Here is a 20,675-nt window from a genome sequence, read left to right as displayed (position 1 = left end):
CTTTTGATCAAGATTCTTCTATGTTATTGTTATGTGCCGTGGAGTTGGTTCCGATTCATAGTGACCCTGTACAGGCATTCTGAGACTGTAAATCTTTATGGGAACAGAAAACCTCATCTTTCTCCTGTGGGACCGCTGGTAGTTTCGAACTGCTAACCCTGAGGTTAGCAGCCCGATTTGTAACCACTATACTACCAGAGCTCCATAGACACATGTTTATCTACTCATTTGGCAAAAAGAAACATCAGACAGATAAGCCAGAGACTTTAGAAACTGGTTTCCTGTAGGTGTTGGTGGGAATGGAATGGAAAATAGACAGTGTTGGGGAGAAATGACATTTTTTCTGAACTCATCTTGTATAAAGTTCTGGTTTTTGGAACCATGTTAATATGTATATGAGCCTGTGTCCCTAGATGGCATAAATGTTTAAGCATTTGACTACTAGCCATAAATAAGGTTGTTAGTGTGAACCCACCCGGGGTGCCTCAGAAGACTGGTCTAGCTATCTGCTGCTGAAAGATAACAGCTTTGAAAACCCTATGGAGCAGTTCTCCTCTGCACACATATCCATGTTGGAATCGACTCACAGCAAGAGCATGTGTACTTATAAGTATGTGTAGATAGAAGGGTTGTTGTTAAGCGCCATCAAGTCAATTCTGACACAAAGTGATACTGTATAGGGTTTCTGAGATGCAACTGCTGACATTATGGTTCAAAATACAGTGCTTTTCTTACGTGTTACAGCAGATAGGAGGATACTGGTGGTGGTGGTGGTGTGATGTGGAGTTGATTCTGACTCATAACCACCCTGTATAGGATTTCTGAGGCTGTAAATCTTTGTGGTGGAGTCCTGGTGTGGCACTGTGGGTTAATGTGCCAGATTGCAAAGTTGTTTGAACTACATGTCGGTTGTTCAAGGTCACCTGTCACTCCTTGGAAACCCTATCCAGGGTTGCCATGGGTCGGAACCAACTCAACAGCACTTAATAACAACAACAACAAGTCTTTACGGGAGTAGAAAGTTTCATCTTTCTCCAACAGAATGGCTGGAAGTTTTCGAACTGCTGACCGTTAGGTTAGTAGCCCAACCTATAACCACCACACTACCCGAGCTAGGTAGAAGAATAGACAGACGGACGGACAGACAGATAGATAGATATTGATAAAGAATCCATTGTAAAATGCTAGCATGCTAGCTAATACCGTGTTTTATCTAATGGAGAATCTGAAAGATGGATATATGGAGATTCTTAGAACTATTTTTTCCCCAACTTTTTTGTAGAAATCACTTCAAAGTGATAAGCATTACTCTCAGAAGGTTTTTAAGTAAATGAGTGAACACAACCCAGAATTAAAAAAAAAAAAAAAAGAAGACAGTAGACTTGAATTGAATCGCTAAGCATTGCAGATGGGTAACGGTGAGTACGTTTGTGAATTTTTTGTTTCAGTTCTAGAGAGAGCTAAGTGGATGCACTGGATTGTAGGGTCAGAAAAGTTGGAAAGCCACTGCACAGATGGGATGGAGTCAGAGCTACAAGCAATCAGAGTTCCTTGGCCCGCCCAGTGCCTGCTGCCAGCCCCTCCCGCCTCTTCCCTCCTCCTCAGTGTAAGCAGAAATGCTAGACCCCAAGCAGACAGCAGGTGTGCTCGCAAACCCAGCACGTGGTTCCAGGCACTATTTAAGGAGCCACCTCCCCTTGCTTGCAGCTGCCTCTTGCTCCACAGCCTCGCCCTCCCGCAGGCTCGCTAGTCTCGGAAGCCTTCGTGCAGCTGGAGCTCCGCCGTGGCATGGGTGCCACGCACCTGCTTTGGGTTTTCTTGGCTCTCGTCGCCCCAAGGGTCTTCGGTGATCAGGGAGGTAGGGATGCATCTGGGGCAGGGAAGGTGACTGAACTGCGATGCAGAAAGTCAAAAGCGAGAAAACTGGGGTAGTACTGGATGCTTGCCCACCTCCTGCTATCTTTGGGATCCCCTGGTCTCGATTTCCCCACTCGTTCCCCCTGAAGCTGAAACCACCAGAAATGGAGGCTGCACAACCGAGGGGTGCTGTAGGACACCCGGTGTGGAGGGCTGCCTGCTCTTTGGGTCCTTTCTGCACTAGCTGCAGCCGGGAGAAGGAAGCGCTCAGCGCTCCTACTTGACGCTTAACCCAAAAGTGTCTGGAACGGTGTGAAGACCTCCGCAGCATGTTCTGCCAGCCCGGAGTGTTTCTGTGTACAGTGTACAGCGCTCCTGCCCAGACAAAGCAGCAGAGCCTCCCACTCCTTCCTCTAAGTGCCTTATCTAAACTGTGATGTGAAGTTAGGAAAGAGGTCCTGAACAGTAAACACGTGGAGTTGTTTCTAAACCTGCAGGTGTGACTTAAAACTATGAGATCCTTCATGTTATTTTCGCTTCTGTCATGACCTGAGTTTCCAGAGGTCCCATTGAACGTTTTATTTTGTTTAGAGTCTCTTGGTTATAAGATGATCTAACTGTTTAATTTTCTTCAGGGTACAGTAAATACTTTATTAAGGCATTTAGTGTACACAGACCTCAGTAACCGGGTGATTTTTGGCAAATCATTTAATTCCCTGATTCTCAGTTTCTTCATTTGTAAAATGAAGTCAGGGATAAGCTATCCTATCACCTCACTGAGTTGCCCTGAGTATAAGGTAAAATTTGTTCCAACCAATAGGGGTCTTCTATAGGGTTTCCTAGGAGTGGCTGGTGAGCTTGAACTGCAGACCTTACCCTTCAAACCAACCTTGCAGTCCAGCACATTAATTTCACCTTGAAGTAACACACCAGGACTCCAAAGTGACATTAGGCAAATTAAAATGAGATGTCAGTTGTTACTACTTAAATCAGCAATAAGACAATTGCGTGGACCAGAAATTAAGCGAGCACCCTTAACTTGCTAAAACATCTGGGATATAGCATTATATTAGTTCTATAACAACCTGCCTTTAATGTTTATGTGGCATTTAAGTTTCTTCTGAACCCTAACTGAACATTTTCCCAAGCCATATCTTCGTCTGTTTCACTTTTCCAAGTGTTAACTCTCTGTGAATCAGTGCACCTTCACAACTTTCCTAACATTCCCACAAAACGCAGTTCCAGACCTGACTTCCTACAGGTGTTCCATTCCCATTGGTAAATTGCAAAGAGGGCACTATCCATTGAAAATCAGTTTCTTGAGCAGCCTTGCTGAAGTCTATACAGATTACCAAAGCAGGTTACCATGGTCTAAGTCCTTTATTGTAGTCACGTGAATGACAAGGGCTACTTACCTGTCAAATGTTATAGCCAATATCCTTTTTCTATGTGTGTGTACATATGTTTTGAATTTATTCTTACACTAGCAGTCTAGCCTTAAGCATTATATTCTGTCCCTGGGTGGTGCAAACGGTTTGCACTCGATTATTAACCAAAAGATTTGCAGTTTGAACCCACTCAGCTCTACCTTAGAAAAAAGGTTAGTGACCTGCTTCCACAAAGGTTACTGCCAACACATGTTACTCGGTAACACATGGGGTCACCATGAGTCAGAATAAACTTGATGGCCACCAGTTTTGTTTTGAAGCATTAAGCTAACCCATGTAACAGTCTCCTCTTTAACAAGTCTCGCTAATACCAGCGTCTTTAACCTTTCCACTAATGAATTATAGATACGAATGACTTCAAATACTTCGTGGAAAATGAAATGAAAAGATAATGGGATAGCTAATGAGATTTTAATTTGTATGTGTATGTGTGTTTTATATCATTCTTTCTTACATCTAACCTTAAGTGTGTGTATTTGTTTATTTTTTCTTCATTATTCTGTTCCCCTGTTCAAAAATCTATAAGGGCTCTTTGCTGCCTTTGAGATAAAATATCTCATCAGCCTTTCAAAGCCTTTGGAGTTTGACTTTACTTCAACACGCCCCTCCTAATTACTCCGACTTCCCCATCAAGTATGCCCCTGTCAGTGTTAATAGCTAATGTGCCCATCTTCTTGGTCAGCTGCCATCCATTGTTCTGTATTCATGCTTTGCCCACTTGCCTTCTCCTGGCTTCTGTTCCTGCTTTATACCCTCCCTAGATGGTCTCTTGGCTCTCAGCTAGTTCCTGCCCAAGTTTAAGAAATTCTTGAGGCACTTTTTTAAGCTGCATGTTACTGGATTCCAGCTCACCCTCCAGAGATTTGAGGAGTATTCTAGGAAGCTAGGAGTTAACAAGCTCTAGAAGATTCTGAAGCAAATATCTGTAGGATACATTGCTGTGGGCAAAATCATATGGAGCTCAAAGTTCCTTATTAGACAGTTTTCCTCTTCTTTCCTTTTTCCTGTTTGCATAAACCAATTTAGATTTCCTGCGCTCTTAAATTTCACTTTTGTCTTGAGTGGCGATCTCACTTTATCCTCCTATACTGAGAAAACAAAACTCAAATCAATGAGGAATTCCCTCTTTTGCAAACCACTTCATTTACAAACCTACCTGCATCTTAGGTCAGATCCTATCCTCCCCCTGCTTTAAACTTGCCAAGGGCTTCCCATCATATTAGAGTAAAATCCAGGCCTTTTAATCCGCAACAACAACGCCTCAGCCTCACTCTGGAATTCTCTGCTTTCCCCTCACTTCCTCTGCTCCAGAGAACTGGATTTCTTTCTATTCCTTGAACAAGACATACCTCTATTGAAACACGCTTCTTGCAGATCCTTCCTTGCTGGCTCATTATCAACAATCAATTCCCAGTTCCACTGTCACATAGCGGTTTACCACTATGTAGTGAAGTGGGTTTACCCAAGCCACTAATACAGAACTATCTTCTCTATTTCCTGTAGTGCAACTATCCTACATCATTCTGTATACTGCCTTTATAATACCATCTTGTTGGTTTATTAATATTTAAATAAACCCTGGTGATGCTGTGGGCTATGCATTGGCCGCTCACCATAAAGTCAGTGATTCAAACCCACCTGCCACTCCCCAGAAACAAGAAGAAACTTTCTCCTCCAATAAAGATTTATAGCCTTAGAAACTATACACAGGGTTTCTGTGAGTCAGAATTGACTTGATGGCAGTGGGTTTGGTGTTTTGGGTTTGGCTCCAGCATAGTGGTTACGAATTGGGCTGCAAACCTCAAGGTCAGCAGTTCAAAACTACCAGCTGTTCTGTAGGAGAAAGATGAGGCTTTCTGCTTCTGTAAAGATTTACAGCCTCGGAAACCCTGTACAGGGTCGCTATGAGTTGGAACCGACTCCACGGCACATAACCACCACCACCACCCTCTATTGGAATAAGAATTCACTGAGAATGGGGACCTTGTCTCTAATATTTACTGATGGGTCTCTTGTGCCTAGGACAGTGCTTTAGTCCATACATGCAACGCTCATTCAAAAATTATCAAATAGCCGGGAGATCAGTATTAAATTACTTCGTTATGGTCATTCTCTGCTCAGTGAATGTTTCTCTTGCTACCTGCTTTCTGATCTCCATTTTGGGGTTTTTTATTATTATTATTCTTAGCCTAAGTATTCCTCAATCATTTCAAATGAATCTCTACAACATTCTAAGTAAAGCTGCTTGGACCGAAACAAATGGTTAAATGTATTCCTGTCCTGCTTCATCTAGTTCTTTTTAAAAATGCTTTGAGGGATGTATGTGTGAAAGAGTTCCACTTTCTTCTTTAGGACCTCTTAGTTTAAAATCTGTCGTTGTCTACTCTGATTTGAGAAAGGCATAGGCAGGGTGCAGTTACCCTTAAACAGATGGTTTCTTAGTAGCTCATGAACTTCCCTTCCCTTTTCTGAGACTGAAGAGAACATGATTTCTGAAATTTTTGCACGTGACCCAGGATTTTGGCAATTTCATGACTGAGACATGGTGGTGGTGGTATGCCATCAAGTCAGTTCCGACTGCTAGCAACCCCGTATAGGGCTTCCAAGGCTGTAAGTCTTTATGGGAGCCGAAAGCCTTATCTTTCTCCTTGTGGTTAGCAACCCAGCTCATAATCCACTGTACTACCGAGACTCCATATGAGAGATAAGAGTATTAGGGTCAAACCTCCAAATAGTGTATTGAGATCAATCCTCTTTATTAGTGGAATGAGAATTTCCCATTATTCCTCATCCAAAAATTGTGGTTCTTATTTATCTGCTTTCACCTTGGAAGTGCATGTTACAAAGTACCTTTCTACTTTTGCTGCTTCTGATCCTGGTTCCATTCTTAGCTCTGTTGTTACTACTGATCACATCTTGTGAACTCAAACTGGCTGTCCAGTTTGCAAAAGATAATTTGGGATTGTCTTGCTTTACATTGAATGATTGCAGAATAAATCACTTGATTCAGATGAATTAGTATAAGTAATAACAGGATCATGAAAATGGTTTTCATTGAGGTCAACCTCCGATTTTCCTGATCGAGCCCTGCAATCTTGCACAAATGGGCAGTTAGTGACATTTGTATGTGTCAGTGGGGGAAACCAAAGGTGTTGGAGAAAGACATAGAAAAGGACCAGCAATGAGATCTGGGTCCCAACTGTAACGGCCATACAGTCTTTGTGACTTTTCAATGAGGAGCATGGGCTACAGGTCAGCTGTCTTTGCCTGTGCCTTTGGGAGCTCTGTGTACACTCTTGTGACAGTTCTATTACAATTGTCCTGGAGTCTCCTCTGAGTGATGGTGACCCTGTGCATGTCAGGGGAGAGCTGTGCCCCACAAGGTTTTCAGTGGCTGATTTTTCAGAATTAGATCACTAGGCCTTTCTTCCAAGGTGCCTTTGGGTGGACTCCAGCCTTTTGGATAGTCAGCAGCTGCACTAATGAAGCATCTGGACCACCCAGGGACTCCTGTGTCAGTTGTTATTGTTGTTGTTAAGTGCCATCGAGTCAGTTCTGACGCGTACTCATAGGGACCCTGTATAGGGTTTCCAAGGAGTGGCTGGTGGGTTTGAACTGTTGACCTTATGGTTAGTAGTCCAGTGCTTATCTTACAGCAGTAGGTCCATGTTTATTATTTGACTATTACCTGTACCCATCTCTCACTTGTTTGAGAAAGTGGAGGATTTATATATTTGATCTTCTTCAAATACATTGCTATTATGAGAAGTTTTCACAATTAACTTTTTTTTTTCTGGTCCTGACTATGGTCTGATTTGGAAGAACACTAACCTCTTGTTCTCGACACACATACTTAGGTAGCTGAAAGTTAAGATCTCTTTCATACGACAAATTATGACTTTTCCAGATTCTTCCTCAACTGTATGATAGAATATGATTTTTTCATTATTAATATTATTACTGTATAGCAAACTCCCCTTTTATCTAGTACCCATCAGAAAATACTTATTAAACTCTCTCAGGGAGGGTATTACTCTGGTTAAGTGCCAATGAGTCAGTTCTGACTTGTAGCGACTGACTGGTGAGTTGGAACTGCTGACCTTGTGGTTCAAACTGACCTTGTGGCCCAGTGCTTATCCTACAGCACCACACCAGGACTCCATATCACTCTACTAAATTGATAGAATAATATAAAGAATAAACATTTTGTTTTCTCTAGGACTCTTAAGTTTTAATAACTAAGATTGTGATATTAATTCATTATAATAATTTTAGAAGACCATACATGTGCATGCTGAGTTTGTAGGGTCCCTGATGTACCCTAGTGTTCTATACTATTCCAGAAAATCTCTCTAGCTTTTATTAATATATTTCCAGTGTTATGAAAAACATTGTACAAACCCTCCTGTCCTCATATGAAGTTTATTTTTCAAAGAGTTTAAACCTCTGCACTTATCCCTTTCTATATTCATCTGTGTGGAAATGGTGTCTGTTCTTTGTATCAGAAAAGACTGCCCCATTTTAGACTGGAATCCTAAAGGTCAAATTTGTCAGGATAAACTGGTGATCAAACAGCAGAGTGGACATTTAGTCTTTCCTGGTTTTGATGTTCCTGGGATATGTCTAACTCAGTGCAAGCCCCTGCCAAACTATCCTTTCACTAAGCCTAACAATCAGAACAATGACTCTGAGTTTCTTGTTGAGATATCTTGGGAATATGAATGTTACCCTAGATTTAGCAAAAGGTAATTCTTAGAGATTTTCAAGTAATCAAATCCTCAACACTTCTATAAAATATGAGTAATCCTGTAGTGGTTAGTAAGTCTTCTTAACTGAAGTGGGCTCATGGGTTCCCCAGGTTCACTTTTACTTCTAGAATGGGTGTAAGAGTTGAACGCTGTTTATCATGTAACCACCATGAATTTGTTGCACGCTGTCTGCACTGTATTAGAGCAGGTTGGAAGCTAATAGATGAAGGGAATTAGTTTTATTCCAGTCATTCTCCATTTAATTAAAAATAATAATAAATTTGAGTAGCTACTGGGTGTCTTAGTGTGGCTCTGTAGGATAAGTAGTAGACAGTTAACCACAAGGTCAGGGGTTCAAACTCACCAGCCAGTCCTTAGAAATCTTATATAGGATCGCTGTGAGTCAAAACCAATTCAATGGCAATTAACAACAACAGCAGCAAGTAAGTGCAAAACACTAGGCTAGATTATTAGGATAGGGAGAGATGTGAAAATTGATCTGACATGTCCAGGGCAAAATGCTGGAGTAAGCAGATGCACAAAGTGACCCTCAACAACAAAGACATGAGATACAGACACAGGGTGAAACAGAGACAGATCCTGGACCCCTGAGCATCAGCGGATAGAACAGACAGGTGGATTGAGTGTCAACTGAGAAAGGAAACTGAACAGGAGCTGTGAGAAAGAAGCAGAATGGGCGGACTGTGGGCTGGCATGGTGTGGTGCAGCCATTTTGAACTTTTCTGAGTGGTTGTCCATATAGTTAGTAGTAACCTCTAGGCACGAGACATGACTGGAGGATAGTTAGTAGTAACCTCTAGGCACGAGACATGACTGGAGGTTGTCAGCAAGGGAGTGCAATTCTCTCTTGTTCCCATGCTCTCCTGGTAGCCTGGGCATGGCCAGTCCCTGCCATCACCACCCCAGCATATGATGGCAACCCCTCTTGTGCAGCCTTTGCTTTGCCTGATGTTGGGTACCTGGCATAGTGCTTCTGCTTCTAAAGGCGTGTGAACTCACACTGAACTATGCTACACAGTGAACAGAGAACTAACTGCTGTCATACTTCTGATCTCTACTACATCACCCAGGAGACAGGTGGTGAATGCCTGAAAATACACCATTATCCCGTGATCTAATTTTGAATACAATACCACAATGTCTCAGAGAAAACAGCCATTTTCAGCTTACACAAAGTAACAAGACTGAATGCCTCAAACAAGTGACCAAAATTCAGAGTCAAAAAGTGTAACACAAGAAATTGTATTGGAACTACTGGATAAGAAATTTAAAAGAATGCTAATTAGGCTAATTAGGGATTCTAAGAAAGATCAAATAAACTACAGATAAGATCAAGAAAAGTATTTTTAAAACTATGGAAAAACTCAGGAAATAAACTTGACAACAATAATTGAAAAAAATGGGACCCATACAAAAATAGCGATTAGGAAACTAGATGATGAACACTGAGTCTTCAGAAATAGGTAATACATTATAAGGGCAAAGAAATAGAACTGAATAAATGAAAAGCCAAATTATTGAACTTGAAGAAAAATCTCTCAATATTTATCAGCTAGAGGAACAATAAGGAAAAAGAATAACATAAACCCTAAGCCTAAGATTATATGGGACACTATCAAGAGGAAAATCTTACATGTGATAGGAATTCCAAAACAAGAAGAGACCAAAAAGACAAAACAGAATATTACCCAAAAGTTGTTGAAAGATAACTTCCTGAACATCATGAAAGCCAAGAAGATAGCCTTTCAAGAAGCTGAGCGAACTCCAAACAGGATAGACCCCGAAAGAAAAAACACAAAGACATATAATAATCAGACTTTTCAAAGACAAAGGCAAAGAAAGAATCCCAAGAGTAGCTCGGGAAAAATTAATTTACCCACAAAGAAGAACTAATAAGACTAAGCTTTGATTTTTCAGCAGAAACCATGTAGACAAGAAGACAATGCTGGTGGTGGTTATGTGCCGTGGAGTCGGTTCTGACTCATAGCGACCCTGTACAGTGTTTCCGAGGCTGTAAATCTTTATGGGAGCAGAAAGCCTCATCTACTGACATATATAAAACTCTGGGGAAAAAAAATAGTGCCAACCAAGAATTATATATCCAGCACAAGTGTTCATCAAATATTGTAGTGGCCTTAGGTTGTTTTCAGACAAACAAATGAAATGAATTTGTTAAAAACAGATCAACCTATCAAAAAACACTAAAGGGACTTCTTTGGACAGAGAACCACCAACAATAGACAACAACATGAAACTAACATCCGTGGCAATATCACCTAGACTGAACCCAGATATAGAAGTATGCAAGTAAAACAGACTTATAAGACTGAAAGTAGAGAACCAGAGATATCGTTGCAAAAACAGCAATGACAACAAAACACAGCATAAAGACGAAAAGAAGAATAGTATAGCTACGAAACTTCAAAATGAAGAGGAAATCAATATTTCAAGGGGAAAAAAAGAAAATAAAAATAAACTTAACTGTAACCTTAAAAACTAGACCAAGCCTTACTCCTAGGCCAAGAACTAACCCTAGTCCTAATCATAACCCTAACAATAGATGAAGTTCTAGGCCTAGCCTAGATCTAGCCATAGTCCCAACCCTAACCCTCACTCCTTATTCCTATCCAACCCCTTTCCCCCAATAATAATCTGACAGTCTGCACCTTTGAAGAATTCATAATATTACTTAGAAACTCTGATTTATAATCCAATAATTTATTTATTAAATGCTATGACATCACAGTGGATTCCTGGTGTGGTGCTGTAGTATTAGCACTGGACTGTAAACCACAAGGTGGGTGATCAAACCCACCAGCTGCTCCTTGAAAACCCTGTACAAAGTCACTGTGAGTCGGAATTGACTCGATGGTAATGAACATCTTATCATAGAGGGACAAATAATGCGATCTAGGACAATTAAAGAAATTTAGGCATTCTGGCCTTTGTGAAAGCATAGCGGGATGAAAGGACATAAAGTTTCTGGGAATAGAGAAATAAATTTAATGTGGTTGGAGTGTGAAGTACAGGACAAAGAATAGCAGTTTATTAGGTGGGTTGGAATTCAACTGTGAAAGGCATGCCCTTTTTCCTATAAACGAAAAGAAATTCTTCTAAAATTTTGAAATGTGTGTGTGTGGGGGGGGGGGGTGGCATGTGTGCTTCAGAAAGAATATTTGTATATCAGTGTGGGGGACGTTCTGGGACTGAGGGAGATCAGAGTCAGAAAGGTAAATTCTATTACTCAGTGGTCCCGGGAGAGATTACAGTAGTTGCAAAATTGTTGGTTTGGGGAAATACTTCTAAAATGCAGTTGCTAAAAGCTGATGACCAATTAGATAGAGAGCAGGGAGACAGAATGAGGAACAGAAAAAAAATAAATAAATGTATGTTTGTTTTAGCTCAGGAGACTTGGTAGATGATGCCATCCACTGACAAAATATGAAAAGGGAAATGGAGATTACAAATTATGGTTGACCCACGTATAAAATTTGCATCCATCCTCAGAGATATACTCTGTATGCTTTAAATAAATGGTGTCCTGAAGTTGACCAGTCTTTTGGGAAGGAAAGGTCTTGTAAATGTCTCAGGTTTCTTTTAATAAACATGAGTAGGCTAGCCACAGACTCGTGGTGTGGCAGTGTAGAATCAGCACTGGACTGTGAACCACAAGGTTGGCAGTTCAAACCCACTAGCTGCTCCTTGGAAACCCTGTACAGGGTCGGTATGAGTAAGAATTGACTTGATGGCACTTAACAACAACAATTTGGAGTCCTGGTGTGACAACATGGAAAAGAGCACTGGGTCGCAAGTCAGTTTGAACCGCAAGTTTGGTGGTTCAAACTCACCAGCCACTCCTTGAAAACCCTATACAGGGTCTCTATGAGTAGGGATTGACTTGATGGCACTTAACAATAACAACAGCAGGCTAGTCAGTTTAGGATTTAATATAAAACACAAAAAATTCCCCGATCCCAACCCCAAATCCTCTTTTGCATTGTTTTCTTTTATAGGTATATCATGTTAGAATCCTAGTGAGCCCTCCCGCAGTGCTGTGCTTGCTTATAACCAGGGGTGTGTAAGTTAGGTCAATAATTACATATTCTTGCATTGAAGGATAAGTTGGCAGGAGATGTCTCCAGGGCATTGGGACTTATAACAGTGAGTTGTTAGTTAAGTGCCATCGAGTCAGTTCTGACTCATAGTGATTCAGCATAGGGTTTCAGAGTAGTGACTGATGAGTTTGAACTGCCAACCTGTGGTCCAAACTGGCCTTGAGGTCCTGCACTTATCATACAGTGCCACACCAGAAGTCCATTATAACTATAGTTCCAATATAAAACCACGGTTTTCCATAAAAGACCTGAGTAATTGCTGCCTATCCTTAAAAATAAATAAGCAAAAATAAAAAATAAAAAAGTTCTTTCTAATTTCTCCAGACACAGCTCTTCAAGATCATACCCACTATACAGGATTCCTAGCAGAGAAAGAAATTTAGATTTCTTTTCTTCCAATTTTAAAGTTCCATTGCTACTAAGAGGAATATCATCTGCTAACTCTTTTTTATGAAATCTTAATCTTTCATAACTACCTGTGATACTTGATATTCTACTCTATACCATTCTTTCCTTGGAGTAAGAACTAGGCTTTTCTAAAAGTGAATCCTCCACTTCCAAAGTGTTTCAGAGATGAATTGGGCAGAAACTTTGTTACCTAGAAATGGAATGAGATTTTTGGAGAGCTAGATAATCATATCCATGGGAACAGAAGAATATATAACTCAATTTCTTGTTATAGAATTTGAAGATAAAATTTGAAAGTAATATCGGCATGATAGAGAGGTGGGATATTTACTATATTCCAGATACAGTGTGGCAGTCAGTATATATTCCATTACATATATATATTGGTAGTGGTGGTGGTTGTGTGCCATGGAGTTGGTTCCAACTCATAGCGACCCTGTATAGGGTTTGTGAGGCTGTAAATCTTTATGGAAGCAGAAAGCCTTATCTTTCACCTATGGAGCAGCTGGTAGATTAGAACTGCTAACCTTTTAGTTGGCAGCTCAACGTGCAATCCACTATGATGCTACCAGACCTCCTTATATATATATCAATATATGGGAAATTAGAAGATACTTTTCAAAAGTCAGATAGGATAAAATGAACTCTCATTTCCTATGAGGATAAAATGAACTCTTATTTCCTATGGTTTGTCATGCCAAAAGTGGAAATTGACTGGTCAGAATTTAATTCAAAGTATTGAAGACATTCTATATTCTTATATCAAAAAATGTAGCATTTGTGAAAGAAGAAAAGAATGTGGGTTGACTATTTGTCCTCTGCTATCCCTTTTCCTGATCCTCTTATTGAGAACTATCTGACTTTCTCAAAACTTAGCAACGTTGGGAGTTTTTCTTCAAAGTCCAGAGACCTCATCAACCTTATTTTGGGAGCAGGAAGGAAAATAAAATATTTGCCAAATTTTGGTTCCTTTGACTATAAGATTGGTGAGAAGGTATCAGAGGTCCTTTAGTTAAATAAAATGGGGAAATGATGAGTGAGCATTATGCTTCCTGGGATAGATCAGAACTGAGGATGCAGATGGTAATGTGGTTTATCATGTCTGGGAAAGTTATTCATATTACCCCTCTCCACATCACCATGAGAACATAGTGGTTCCATATGATCCGCAGTGGGCTTTGAACCACAAGTCCGAGGTCCTAGCCTGCCAGTCGTTCCTTGGAAGAAAGATAAGGCTTTCTGCTCCCATGAAGAATTAGAGCCTTGGAAGCTCTATATAGAGTCACTGCTAGTCAGAACTGACTCCACAGCACTTAAATACAACCTCACCTAAAGGACCGTCTACCTTATATGTTGTTGTTGTTGTTAAGTGCCGTGGAGTCGGTTCCGACCCATAGCGACCCTGTACAGGGTTTCCGAGGGTGTAAATCTTTACGGGAGTAGAAAGCCTCATCTTTCTCCCGCGGAGTGGCTGGTAGTTTCGAACCACTAACCTTAAGGTTCGCAGCCCGATTCGTAACCACTACTCTACCAGAGCTCCTTATACGTAGGGGTCTGTTATTTCAGGAACAGACCATATGGTCCTATTCTTTTTCACATGGTAATTATAACAAAAAGGTATAAGGAGCTCCCTGCCCCACCCCCTCCAGTTGGACAGGAAGTATTCTACAGCCGTGAGCTTGACTACACTCAAGGGAAGTAACCCCGTGCAGTGTGCGTGTTTGGGAATCTGAAGCCATGCAGTCCCCAGATGTGAAGGTGTCAGGAGCTCTACATCTCAAGGAAACTCAACTGTGTCCTCACTCTTCATATGTCAGATTTGTCTCTTTTTCCCCTCCTGAAACCATGAGATGCCATTCTAGACTAGCTTCTCATATAATGCATCCTCCTAGTCTCCAGCTTGAAACCTGAACTGTGACCTAGGATCCATGGTTCATCATCACAATGTGTATTCTCTAAAGAAAGTATTTTTTTTCCCTTTCTCTGAATTTTTTTTATCACCTTTTTATCTTTTATATTTGTGAATTCTGTCATTAACTAAACCCTGTTGGTTTTCTCCAAATATTTTGCTTTCTTGAGTAGTTTCATGATCATTTCTTCCTCAGAAAGGTTTTTGACTCTGTATTTTGGTAACTTGCTTGAGCCACTCTGTCTTCTTGTTTCTTCATGTGAACTAAGATTTTCTATTGTCTCTAAGCTATTGTGGTGGTATTGTGTTGTTATTGTTTAGTGCCATTGAGTCACTGCCAACTCATAGTGACCCATATAGGGTTTCCAAGGAGCGCCTGGTGAGTTTGAACTGCTGACTTTGCAGTTCAAACCAACCTTGCAATCCAGCATTTGTGTTTAATTGGTGATTATACGTTGGTGTGCTTTATTTTGCTTGCTTTATATAGCCACATAAGGAGCTCTGGTAGCGTAGTGGTTACGAATCGGGCTGCGAACCTTAAGGTCAGCGGTTCGAAACTACCAGCCGCTCCGCGGGAGAAAGATGAGGCTTTCTACTCCCATAAAGATTTACACCCTTGGAAACCCTGTACAGGGTCGCTATGGGTCGGACCCGACTCGATGGCACTTAACAACAACAACAACAACAATATAGCCACATAAGCAGGCAGGTTGGCAGGATTTAGGCACTCACCAACTGTCTGCTAGTGGGCGTGACAGAGTGGAGTACTATGTGCATGTTCCTCTGTTCATTGTTTGTGTGGAGCAGTTGAGGACTAGTTGGCTTGGTGTTGGCTGCTGTCTCTATATATAATTGATCAGTTGGTGCAGGAGTGAGTGATGGTCCTCACGCAGTGGTTAGAGCTGCAGAAGATGGGGATGTGTTGGCACAGTTGCTGTCTTTTACCAGTTGGTACAAATAAATAAAAAAAAAAAGCAAAACAAAATATACTAAGTAAATTAAAAAGAAAGGAGAAAGACAAACAACAATAAAGAAAATTTTAAAAAATTTTAAAGAAAACAAAAGGAGTGAAACACAAAAACATAGAAAAAGAGAGAGGAATAATAAAGAAAAGGAAAAGAAGGGAAGGAGAAAACCGAGAAACAGAAGAAAGAAAACCAGAAAAAGAAACAAAACAAAAAACAAGGGAAGGGAAAGAACCTCAAAGTGAAAGTTGGGTGAAACTGGCTGGGCTAGGGCCCTTAGATGGTGCGCCTGCCAATCAGTGAGCTCACTGGGGGAAGGTGGGGAGACAGGGGCAGGGTACCTGGTCCTGGATGGAGTTCCTGCAGGCCTAGAAGGTGACTGGGGACATGGTGCCTGGTCCTGGAAGGAGTCCTTGCCTGCCCAGAAGACAGCTGGGGACAGGGCACCTGCCCATCAGTGTACATTTTGCTGTCCTGAGGAAGTAAATAGTGTGTGCCTCCAAACTCAGGGATGCCATGCTCCCATTGCCTGATCCACAAAGGTGTGCTCAGACCTCAGGCAGAGCAAGGGCTGCACAAGGTGGGCAGTACATACAGACCAGTAGTTGTGGGTAGGGAGACCTGGTGTGGCACTATTGGAGAAGCATTGGACTTCTAACCACAAGGTTGGCAGTTCAAACCCACCACCTGCTCCTTGGAAACCCATTAGAGGGTTGATAGGAGTCAGAACCAACTCCATGGCACCTAACACCAACAATAACAGGCGGGTGAGGGTAGTTACCAGGTGGTTTATAGTAAATCTTTATACTCAGATGTTATGACAGCAGACCTACATAGTTTGTTTTCTACTTTTCAGGAATTTATTGTGACTCTCCTCCAGTTGTAAAAAATGCACGAAATTTTCACTCTTCTGGCCCCATTGCTGTTGGTAGTGTGGTAAGGTACAGCTGTTCCTTTTCCTTCCGACTCATCGGCCACACGACTCTGCATTGTATTCATAAAGACAGTGTGACTGCAATGTGGGATAAATCTCCTCCAACTTGTGAATATTTCAATAAGAATTCTGCTTGCTCTGAGCCCAGAGTACCAGGAGGATATATAAAAACAACATCTAGACCACCATACAAACATGGGTCTTTTGTGACATTTGCCTGTAATAGCAACTTCACCATGAAAGGAGACAAATCTGTTTGGTGCCAAGCAACTGGAATGTGGGGACCTACACCACTACCAACCTGTGAGAGTGGTGAGTACAAGGGTACAACTGAGCTGAGAGATTGGGGCCTTGCATCTGTGCAGATCAAATTTTGTATTATTCTGAAAGAAAAACTGGGAACATATAAGAGGAGGAAGAAAGAGAAAGGGTAACAGTTATGGTTTGCTGATGTTTTCTTAGTCCTAGAGGAATATCCACCACTTGTCTGTCAGTTTGTCATACTGTAGTGGCTTGCATGTTGTAAGGAATATAAACATGCATTCAAGAGGCATCTACTGAGCAAAGAAATTCAGTAAGTATAATGGGAGTGTGCAATTCAAACCTGCCTGGTAATTGAACATGAGGCGTTGGTGGCTCATTAGTAAAATCCTCACCCTCCATGAGGGAGACCCAGGTTCAATTCCCAGCCAATGCATCTCATGCATACTTACCACATGTCACCAGGGCTGAGTTGTCTGTAGTTTTATGTTGAACAGGTTCAATGCAGGTTTCTCACTAAAATGCATTAGGAAAAAAAGGTCTAGCCATCTACCCCTGAAAATCAGCCCCAAGGAAAGAAATCCTATAAATCACAATTGGACATGGTCCTGCCCCCAACTGATCATGGGATTGATACAGGACGGAGCAGTGTTTTATTCATTTGTGTGTGGAGTCACCATGAGTTGGTGCAAACTAGACAACTGATAACAACTGATGGGAAAAATGTGTATTACAAGGATGAAGGAGCAGGTGGTACTCTGGTAGTTGGGTGATTGGAAAACATATATCAAGATTAACTTTAGACTGAGAAGAAACCTGGAATCTAATAGCAAAATGACATTTAGTGGACTTAAAACTTATCTGTGTTGTTGTTAAGTGCCGTCAAGTCAGTTCCAATAAGAATTCTATATTGTTTTGAGTAGCAGGGGTATATATAACTACAGCATCTAGACAACCATACAGACAGACGTGGTTCTTTTGTGACACTTGCAACAGCCTATAAAGTTTCTGAGGTTGTAAATCTTTGCAGAAGCAGAAAATCTTATCTTTCTACCATAAAACTCACATGGAAAAAACTGTTACTAGAGCAAAGATGATGGGCCTGTTTCTGTAACCTCTGTAACTAATTTTAAAGTGATCCTTTATTTTCCCATGGCATCGCCTAAACAAAAACATTTCTAAGCAAATGACTTGGGAAAGCAAATCTGAACTGCTCTAACGTCGTTTCCCTCTGAGTTGGTACAGTGCATGTTGCTGCTGAGATCAGAATCTGAATTTTAATTACACAAGGATGGGAATGGATCATCTCTGACAAAAACGTTACCATCAATATTAGACATTTTCTTAATATAGCTCAATATTGATAAGTTCTAAATAGATTAAAATGCTGAAAATGATCATTAGAAATAATTTGATGATACAGTTCTTCTATGTTATACATATATAAAATCTTGGAGGTAGGAAATTCCATACTGTGGAAAACAAGGTTTTATAAATATTTAGGTATAAGTACTTTATAAATATTTAGGTATAAGTCATATATGTACTGACACAAGGCAAATGTATTCCATAAAGTATACATAAAGATGAAAAGTAGCATACTGTTCATGATATGAAATGGTTGCAGTTAAACCAAAACTGGTTGTTGATCATTAAAAGTTTGAGTTGAAAGCTAATGGCCCTGGTTACCATAGATCAGTTGTCACTGTTTGGACCTGGGAACTAAGTCAAGAATTTCAGGTTATGATGGAAGTATCACATGAAGGTTTTTTCTGTTTAAAGATATCCCCTTAGAGTGCCCACCACTTCCAAGGATCTCCAATGGCCAGCACACGGGGGAAAATGGAAGCTCCTTTGCCTCAGGACTGTCTGTGACGTACAGCTGTGTACATGATTACTTACTTCAGGGAGAGAAGACCATCACCTGCTTGTCTTCAGGAGAGTGGAGCGCTGTCAGTCCCACATGTAAAGGTGCCCTGAATTTCAGTCTGTTTTCAGCATATGGGCATTTTCAGAATACTTTGGTCATCTTTGACTTGTTTCTCTAGAGGCCAAGTGTGAATCTCCAGGGCAGTTTCCCAATGGGAAGATAGAGGTGCCACCGAGTCTTAAGGTTGGGGCAACTGTGACCTTTTCCTGTAATGAAGGGTGAGTGTCATCTGGGCCATTGACATTTAACTCTGTTGGGTTGTGTTTCCACAGAGGGGACTTTGAAGGCTACAGAAGGCTCCTCTGTGAGCCCTGTGGGAAGCTGTGGTGAAGGTGTATGAGAGAATGCTGATAAAAGGAATGTTGTTGTTGTTGTTAGGTGCCACCAAGTCCATTGTGACTCATAGTGACCCTATGAACAACAGAACAAAACACTGCACGGTCCTGCATCATCCTTACAGTTGTCACGCTTGAGCCCATTGCTGCTGCCACTGCCACTGCCATTGTGCCAATGCATCTCATTGGGGTCTTCCTCTTTTTCACTGACCCTCCACCTTACCAAGTGCCGTGTGTCTCTCCAGGGACTGTTTCCTCCTAATAATGTGTCTGAAGTATGAGAGATGAATTCTGGTCATCCTGGCTTCTAAGGGGTATTCTGGCGGTACCTCTTCCAACACAAATTTGTTGGTTCTTCTAGCAGTCCATGGTACTTTTAATATTCTTCTCCAACACTATAACTCAAATGCATCAATTCTTCTACAGTCTTCCTTATTCATTGTTCAACTTTCACAGGCATATGAAGCTACTGAAAAGACCATGGCTTGGTTCAGGTACACCTCAAACTGTCATCTTTGTTCCGGAACACATGAAAGAGGTCTTTGAAACAGATTTGTCTAATGCAATATGTCATTTAATTTATTGACCACTGCTTCCATAGATGTTCCTAGGAGATCCAAGCAAAATAAAGTCTTTGACAACTGCAATCTTTTCTCCACTAATCATGATGTTATTTATTGGTCTAGTGGTGAGGATTTTTGTTTTATTTACACTGAGGTCCAACCAATATTGAAGGCTGAGATTTTTTATCTTCATCAGAAGTATTTTAAGTTCTCTTCAATTTTAGCAAGCAAGGCTGTATCATCTGCATATTATAGGTTGTTCATGAGTCTTCCTCCAATTCTGACGCCATGTTTTTGATAATATAATCCAGCTTCTCAGATTATTTGCTCAACATACAGATTGAATAAGCATGATGAAAGAATACAACCCTGACTCACACTTTTCCTGACTTTAAACCATTCAGTGTCCCCTGGTTCTGTTCGAACGACTGCCTCTTAATCTATGTAGATTCCTCATGAACAAAATTAGGTATTCTGAAACAGCCATTCTTTGCAATGCTATCCACCACTTGTCATAATCCACACAATCAACAGCCTTTGCATAGTAAGTAAAGCACAGGTAAACATCTTTCTGGTATTCTCTGCTTTCATCCAAGATCCTCTGATATATGCTGATCTCTCCCATTCCACTTCCTTGTCTGAATCCAGCTTGTCCTTGTCATTGTACTGTTGCAGCCATTCTTGAATTATCTTTAACAAAAATTTACTTACATATGATATTAATGATATTGTTTGATGATTTCCGCATTCTGTTGGGTCATCTCTCTTTGGAGTGGGCATAAATATAGGTCTCCTTCAATCAGTTGGCCAGGTAGCTGTCTGCTAAATTTCTTGGCATAGATAAGTGAGTGCCTCCAGTGTTGTATCAGTTTGTTGAAATATTTCAATTTGTGTTTCATCAATTCCCAGAGCCTTGTTCTTTGCCAGTGCCTTCCATGAACCTTGGACTTATTCCTTCAGTGCCATAGGCTCTTAATCATATGCTACCTCTTGCAATGGTGAACATCGATCATTTCTTTTTGGTACAGTAACTCTGTATTCTTCCATATTCTTTTGATGCTTTTCACATCATTCAATAATTTGCCCATAGAATCCTACAATACTGCAAGTAAAGGCTTGGATTTTTTTCTTCAGTTCCCTCAGCTCAAGAAATGCTGAGCATGCTCTTTCCTTTTGGTTGT

General features: G+C 40.9%; 1 protein-coding gene across 1 annotated transcript in view; it reads left to right on the top strand.

The window, feature by feature from the left end:
* Positions 1-8,022: 8,022 nt before the first annotated feature.
* Positions 8,023-20,675, top strand: part of CR1 (complement component (3b/4b) receptor 1 (Knops blood group)) — a 191,076-nt gene continuing 178,423 nt past the window's right edge. The window contains exons 1-4 of the mRNA XM_006834201.1: positions 8,023-8,050; positions 16,328-16,717; positions 18,449-18,637; positions 18,715-18,814. Of these exons, the coding sequence (XP_006834264.1) occupies positions 8,023-8,050; positions 16,328-16,717; positions 18,449-18,637; positions 18,715-18,814 (707 nt within the window). The remainder of the gene's footprint in view (positions 8,051-16,327; positions 16,718-18,448; positions 18,638-18,714; positions 18,815-20,675) is intronic.

The sequence above is a fragment of the Chrysochloris asiatica genome, unplaced genomic scaffold, assembly GCF_000296735.1.
Source record: "Chrysochloris asiatica unplaced genomic scaffold, ChrAsi1.0 scaffold00009, whole genome shotgun sequence".
Taxonomy (NCBI): Eukaryota; Metazoa; Chordata; class Mammalia; order Afrosoricida; family Chrysochloridae; genus Chrysochloris; species Chrysochloris asiatica.
Note: the sequence above shows the minus strand (reverse complement) of the source record. Positions and strands in the feature narration are given on the sequence as shown.